General features: G+C 44.8%; 1 protein-coding gene across 1 annotated transcript; it reads left to right on the top strand.

The window, feature by feature from the left end:
- Positions 1-5,293: 5,293 nt before the first annotated feature.
- On the top strand, positions 5,294-7,647 carry CDV56_104663 (putative dynamin family GTPase; the record flags this gene model as incomplete). The annotated part of the gene is made up of 5 exons (XM_026758282.1): positions 5,294-5,401; positions 5,456-5,728; positions 5,778-6,031; positions 6,088-6,220; positions 6,283-7,647. 5 exons carry the CDS (start codon positions 5,294-5,296, stop codon positions 7,645-7,647), a joined length of 2,133 nt encoding a protein of 710 aa, XP_026611224.1.
- Between the last annotated feature and the right edge of the window lie 493 nt (positions 7,648-8,140).

Raw genomic sequence — 8,140 nt, 5'->3', positions numbered from 1 at the left:
GAAGTAGGCGGTCGTGGAGCAATCCTAACCGTGCCGCGCAGGAGCTGTATTGCTGGTGATCGATTGGTTATCGCTGCTCCGTAATTTTGCCTGTCGCATCCGCCTTGTGGTGTTGGTGTTGTAACAGTTTGCTAATAAATAAGACTCTTAAGATTTGATTAATATATATAACTCTGTATTAGAGACTTAAATAATTAATATCAAGTGAATTAATGTTATTCTTATGAAGACACACCTACTTTGCCTAACTCTCAAAATATATCTTCGCGACTATACATGTAATCATTAATAATACCACCTTAATACTAACAGAACATAGTTGTAGACAGTTAAACTTAGGTAAATATGCTATTACTATCCTTATTTTATTAATATACAAAGGAATATTCTTAAATTTCGCGAGTGTTGTAGTTGAATAGTGCTGTTAATGATGATGGTGACTGAAACAGTGATAAATAACAGTATTTTATTAAGATGAATCAGCAGTTTTATGACTGCTAAGACCTGAATTTTATGCAAAGTTGGGTTTTCATGGGGCCCCAATGGGGCCCCACGATGGGTTATGGGTTGGGTCGTGGGTTAGGTCGTGGGTCGGGGTCTTCGACCCATTCGTGGGTTTTGGCGATGTCTAATATAGAGTATACTATGAAATGGTGTTAAAAGTTGCTGGATTCATCCCAATTCATTTGGAGTGCAGCACTCCAAATGAATTGCTTTCATCACAATTCAGTTTCTTTCATTCTAAGGGTTCTTATGGGTTTCTGTGGGTTCTTATGGGTTCTTATGGGTTCTTAGTGGGTTCTTAGTGGGTTCTCATGGGTTTTTAGTGGGTTCTTATGGGTTTCAATGGGTTATGTATGGGTTGTCGTGGGTTAGTGTGGGTTCTTATGGGTTAATCATGGGTTTTCATGGGTTCTACCCACTTAAACCTATTACGCCTGACCAATTTGCAGACGAATTCAAGGGTCTATAGGTCTAATGTTATGATGTATCAACGCGTCTGACACTCTGTTTATCACTAAGTTAACCAGCTTAGTAGATCTCTGTATGTCTCTCTCTTTCCTCTTACTATCTACCCCTTGATGTTTCCTTGCTTCGTGTTATGATGTCTCAAAGTCAGCAATCTGACTACTCATCCCTATATGATGGCGATATAGAAAATATTGCTTATCTTACACCTGAGAATCCGCAGATATTCACATCTGATCTCTCCAGTAGCCAGCAAACATTTGATTCCTTTGATCCGGAGTTTCTTCGACCGCTTCCCCCCCCTGTGATCCCTTCCTCACTCACGCGTGTTGGCCCTGATCGAAGAAAGGCGTACGTTCTCTACGACGAAATGCTTCATAGTGATTGGGTGGATTGGTGGCTTGAAACAGGTTTCGGGAAGAAGAGTAAGATCCGTTGGGACTCAAACCATCAATCAACTACTTGGAGTCATTTTCACCAAGTCGCAAATAGCTCTGATGGTGCGCCAAAGGTTATGTGTAAGCGCTGCGGTCAGATTCTGGAGCATCCTTATACTCTACGTGAGGGAAATGACGGGAAGAAACAGCGTCAAGGCACTTCAACAATGTCAAAACACCTTAATACTGCTAGCTGTTTAAGAGCTAGTAAGGTGCAGAAGTCAGATATCACAAAGTTTATACGGAAAATAGTGAGCTTTTCGTCTACTTTGTATTTAGTAGGATTTTCTGCTAATATTGATGGGTTATAGGGCCAGGATTCTCCGGTCAACCGTGAATTCACTCAAGAGGCTTAGGAAGAGAGGCTTCTGACCTTTCTAACGGTCGCTCGCCTTCCATTTCAGCTTATCGAGCATCCCAAGTTCCATAGCTTGATCCGAATGGCGCAATCTGCTCCATCAAGTCCTCAGATTCCTTCTGCAAAGACTATTCGACGTCGGCTACAAATCTCTGTGAAAGAACGACAACAAGGTATTCTTCAGAAACTTCCTGATGATGCAAAGCTATCGATTGCGCTCGATTGCTGGACGTCTCCATTCTCTCAGGCGTTTATGGCGGTTAGTGGCTATTTCATCGATGAGGACTGGCAGTACCGTGAGGTTCTGCTTGGATTTGAACCACTTCATGGAACACACTCTGGTGCCAACTTGAGTAGTGTCCTCCTAGATATCATTCATCAGCATAAGATTGAGGATCGGGTGTTTGCAATCACAACTGATAATGCATCAAATAACCGGACCCTGATTAATACTTTACAGCAGTCAATATCAGATGATACCATTCTGATTCATGTTCCATGCCTTGCACATGTCATTCAACTAAGCCTTAACGAGCTCCTTAGAAATATAAACGCCATTCCGCTTAATAAGACAACAGAGACACAATGGACAGAGCAGCGATCTCAGTCAGCCCGTACTAATGCGATGAAGCGGGAGATTGCTAATACGTTGACCAAGGTATGTGGATATCTCTCTAAGTTATGTACTATAATACTAATAACTACATATCTAGATTCGTAACCTTGCTATCTACGTCAATGCAAGCCCTCAACGCCGGGAGACGTTCTATAACTTACAAACTGAATCAACAAAACTTGTGCCAATCCAGGATGTCAAGACACGCTGGAATTCTACATTCCTGATGCTTCGACGCGCAAAGCGACTACGATCTATCTTTGCCCCGTTCTGTGCTGAATATGATCGTGTCGATTTAGTGCTTGATGACGAAGAATGGCGCCAGATTGACTACCTTCTTTGGATCACGCAACCATTCTTTGAGTTTACCAATGAACTCTCAAAGACGAAGGATGCTACTACACATCATGTCTTTAAGATTTATAACAAACTCTTTGAGCATCTTGAGCAGTCAATTACCCAACTTCAACGGAAAAAGATTACCTGGAAGAAACAGATGCTCCAGGCGCTAAAGGCCGCTCAGCAGAAGCTCGATACCTATTACTCCGAAACGGATAATATCCGAGGGCACCTTTATGCAATCAGCACGATGCTCGCGCCTGTAAATAAGTTCAAGTTCTTTTTGACTAAGGACTGGGATAACAAATGGCGCAAGACATATCGGAATTGCTTCAAAGAATATCTGGTTCCATACCAGGAACGTCTTGCCAATAAACAGACATCGCATCACTCTCTAGTGTCAACCAGAATAGGGTCACGCCTTGACATGATGTTAAATGAAAGTGACTATCAATCAACAGCGCCGTGTAATGAACTTACACGATATCTCGACAGTGGTATGTGCCAATTAAAAGCTTAGATTATATGATATTAATCACTTAATAGATACTATTAATATCTCGCCTCTGTCATTCTGGAAAGATAACCAGCGTCGCTTTCCAGCGCTTACAGCCCTCGCGCGAGACGTGCTTTCAGTTCCTGCAACTGGTGCTGGTGTTGAACGGCTATTTAATACTGCTCGAGATATTTGTCATTATCGCCGAGGAAGATTAAATGCTGTGACAATCCAGGAGCTTATGATGTTCCTTTGTACTTCAAAGTTCAATATCAAAGACAAACAGGCTATATTTCTGAAGGAGTTCTTCTCTCATGATGAGATTGAAGCAGCAAAGGAAGAAAGAGAGGATACACCTAGTCAGTTTGATCTCAATCTGATCAGTAATACCGAGGAGCAAGGCACACAGGAGGAAGAGGAGGAGATGGAGGAGACAGAGCATGCTATTACATCTGATCATGAAGCTGAGCTTCCTCTACCAACATCTGAGGAGGGAAATACTCAGATTCGTGCATCAGTAAGAGCCCGGAAGCGTAGAAGATATGATGATGATCAATATACATATTATTAGCGATAGTATACGTGGTAGTTTCTCTTAATTTAAACTCATTTGATCCTAAATCTCATTTTTATCCAGAAAATCTAGATGTAAGAGAGATACTAAAAAATACAGACGAAAATTGCACAAATTATGCAGTCACAAGTCTTCCTATTATTTGTATTGTTTATGACCCAATTAGGGCCCCAACAACCCACTGTGGGTTACCCACGCTGACCCATAACCCATAGTGGGTTGTAGAAATGGACCCAAAACCCAACCCAATCGTGGGTTGGGTTGGGTTGGGTCGTGGGTTTTGTGGGTTATGGCGATGTCTAATTAAATTTAACACTTTTAATATTAGGAATCTTACTAAGAATCTTCTCTGCCTTCTCCTTATACATCATCCTTTACTTCTTAGCTAGTGATGCTTCAGATTTAACAGTATTAGACCTCTTACTATCCAGCTTCTTTGGGCTGGATGGTATCAGGCTGGATGGTAGCGTATCTAGCTGATAAAGTAGGGAGGTGATATCCATGGTTGCTGGTTGGTATGCTAGGTAGGTAGGAGTGGATATCTAGGTGTGGATACAACCTTACGTTCCAGAGAGTAGTGAATTCAAAATTTTCTGGTGGTCTTATTACCTAGATAGGTAAGCGGTTTCAAAGCGACCAATCAGATTACAGGCATGCTTAGGGGCGCAGGAGATCCACTATTTGACCGGGCTTGACACCATCTGAGGGTATACAATGAAAACTAGACATGCCTTTGTTAATTCTTTGGCCTGTTCACCAATCATTGTGTGAGGGGAGTAGAGTTGCTTTCGGCGCGGACCGGTGCGGGTTCTTAGGCACCTGGCAAAGAGGCGCGTCTTGTTTGGGATGCCTAGTCATGGTCTCCACTAGATCATAAGGAAATTTCATATCCCATGAATATTAGTGTGGAATTAGATGCGGTTTCGAGGCTGGAATTCCTAGTCGTCATCGTCTTCGTGAATCACATGGATTTTACTTTAATTGCTTGGCACGTCGATTTGATTATATTTAGCTTTTTCTTTCTTCGAAAAATCAAACCTTCGATGTTTGTGTTATTGAGACTTCCTGACTGAATGCTTTTATCTCTGCGGGGCTGAATGAAGGCAGACTCGAGCTGACTCAAGAGTGGGACTTGAGAACAAACTAATGAGCAGGATATGTAGCTCCTGCTGTATCTGTCAGACTAATACTCCTGAGTGATAAGTGGTATCAGGGGTGAAGTCCACAATCATTGATAGTCGTGGCGCGGGGTGAGCGCTACTAGCTCAACAACAAATAGACGGTTCTCACGGGTACTGGGATTGGAGTTTAGCGGCTGTTAGTGTAGCTACTAATGCATGGCGACTGCGGCAAGACTTGAGCCGAGAATAGCGACGGTACACAATGTTTTGTTCGTCGTCGGGGCTTGCAGCATGGACTTAAATTCGACGTGTTCCCTTGACTGCGATTGGGAGAGAACTCATGATAGCATTGCAACCGTGGGTATACTATCAGAGCCGTCATCATGGGAAAACGAGTACGCCACTTCGTCGGAGTCGAAAGCTCAGAGCAGCTGGCCTTTATCGATGAGCTTCAGGAGCTTGGGCTGAGCAGCACAATTAATCTGCCAGAGGTAAGTCAAGTGGCCGCAGCTGAATGATGACCTGGCCATGGCTAACGATATCAGCTTGTGGTAGTAGGAGACCAGAGTACCGGCAAGAGCTCGGTGCTCCAAGCCATAACCGAAGTTTCGTTCCCAGTCAAGGACACTATGTGCACTCGTTTCCCTATTCAGATTTCCTTCAGACAGACCTCCGCCTCCAATAAATACCCGGTTAAGGCTACTATTGCGCCGGGACGACTATCCGAGAATGACGAGGCGCTTCTCATTCGCATACAAGACTTTACGATTGAAAAGGAGGAGCTGACTTCGGAAGTGATGGAAGAGATCATAGGTGAGGTGTGTTGAATAAGTATAGACTGATGTCCTTCGTCGCTCATGCAGCTAGGCAACGGAGTGTATTTTCGGCGAACGGAAGCCAGGCAAGCAGTTGAGTCTGAGCGACGCCACACTCCGAATTGAGCGGTCGGGCCCAGACGAGATGCACTGGACGATCGTCGATCTCCCGGGTCTCATACGGAAGGGCCAAAAGAGTAAGAAGCAAGATCGTGTAGCAGAGGAAGAACCACATGCGCAGCCTAATGCGGCAGTTGCATGGGAGCTGGCTCGCAGCTACCTAGCAAACGAACGGAATATTGTCTTGTACGGAGTCGGACGAGATCTGTGGCTACCTAATTACGAAAGCTGACAACTTCCAGGGTGGTTATTGACAATGTGGACGTGGAGCGGCACAAAACTTTTGAACTAATTGAAGACGTACCGGGACTGGAAAGCCGATGCATTGGCGTGCTCACAAAATGCGATCGCAAGCAGGAAGGCTCCGATGATTGGGTATGTGTATCCGCTCGGCCATTTCTATCTGCCTTATGGCGCTAAGTGCTCCTATATCATAGATGGTCAAACTCCTGCAGAATGATTTGCCTACTGTTCCTCACCTGGACCACGGCTGGTTCGGATTGCGGAACAGGATACCTACTGAGACCCATATCACAGACGCTGAGCGCGACGAACGAGAAACGATCGAGTTCGCCCAAAAGGCTTGGGAGGGAGTGGCGAAGGATAGGACAGGCATACGATCGTTGATGAAATACGTCGACAAGGAGCGGCGGTCCCAGATTCAGTCAGGCCTCCCCCACATCATTGCAGAGATCCGTCAGAAACTTCAGGACTGCGAATCAGACCTTAACCGAATGGGAGAGACCCGTGATAGCCCTAAAGCCCAGCGATACTTCGTCTTCCAATTCTGTAACGAAATGCAGAAAATGGCGAATGCGACTCTGAGAGGCCAATATCAAGATGTACCGTCGGAGGATCCGAGGATCATGCTTCGATACCGAGTGCAGCGTCGTCTTGATCAGTTCTATAAAGAGATGGTGAGCCCAGATAACATGCCAATTCTATTTTCGAGCTATCAGGACGACCTGAAAATACTCAGCTCGATGAACCCGGAGGAGTGGGAAGAAAAAGTCATGAATGCCCCTGGTATATATTCCGAGATATACAAGGAAGCCAAAATCAGCGAGGGGCGCAGCCTTCCCGGGAGCATCCACCCAGATGTGGAGGAGAAGATGTTCCGGAAGCTGTCAACACATTGGGAGGGGATTGCTCGAAGCTTTGTTGAAGATGTGAAAGATCTCGCCAAGAACTGCCACGAGGTACTTTTAAGGATAGCCATACCCAACAGCAAAGTGCGATTGGAAGTGAGTCGCATTGTTGGAAAGACGCTGGAAGAGTGGAACCAAGATGCAGACACGGCTCTCCGCGAACTTATCGAGGATAATCAAGCCCGGCCGCTCGTGACTCGCGACCCCACGTTGATATCTGAGACTATAGCTGCAGATAAGCAACGAGGCGAGATCTTACTCGGCAAGAAGACGACAATGGCCCAATCTGTTGACCACGCAACAAACAGGGAGAGTGTGGGGGCCCCTAGCGATTACGGCCCCCAGTCACGTTTTATCTCGACTTTGCTGAGCCAGGTGCTTTTTGTCCGTGCAAGGCTGGAGTCATACTACAAAATTGCGCTGTACCGATTCATTGACAATGTAGCGATGCAAGTCGTCGAGCGACATGTGCTAGGACCGAAATGCCCCATGCTCATCGTCTCTGTCAAGACTTTTGCTAATCTAGATGACGGGGAACTGAATACCGTTGCCGGGGAAGACGAAACGGATATTCGCATGCGCGCGAGGCTGGAAAAGACGCGGTCTCAATATGTCCAGGCTCTTGAAAAGTGGGAGAGATTGAGAGTACTTTAGCGTGGATTTAGGTACTGCGTACCTACTCACAGCTTGGAATGGAGGGTTATACGATCGATGTATGTTCCTATGCATAGTTTAACTAAAATAGACGACAAAATGTCTATCTACCCCTCGATACTCCGAGCGAGACCGGGAATAAGAATTGGGGGTCGCAATCGCACGTACATTTTCGGGTTCCCTTTGCAGACGTGAAGTAAAGCCGCGATATGGTATCGTTTTACATGCTCGGCTTCATCAGATCTGGAAATAACATTACAAAGAATAGTTACTTAAGGTCTAGGTTTATATAAGCCTAGGTCTAACTCTATCTGGGATATACTTAGGCTTATCATAACTTATATATAAGTAGCAATATCCTCCTTACTATATGTACTTTGTATAAATACCCCCCTAATACCTACTAGGGATTTCGAATGCTAGTATAGTAGGGATACTATACTAGTATTTGATATTGATGTCCCTTGTCCCTACCATATAAGAATTCAATATT

Source organism: Aspergillus thermomutatus (assembly GCF_002237265.1).
Source record: "Aspergillus thermomutatus strain HMR AF 39 chromosome Unknown NODE_242, whole genome shotgun sequence".
NCBI lineage: Eukaryota > Fungi > Ascomycota > Eurotiomycetes > Eurotiales > Aspergillaceae > Aspergillus > Aspergillus thermomutatus.
The sequence above is the reverse complement of the archived record's forward strand: the minus strand, read 5'-3'. Positions and strand labels throughout refer to the sequence as shown.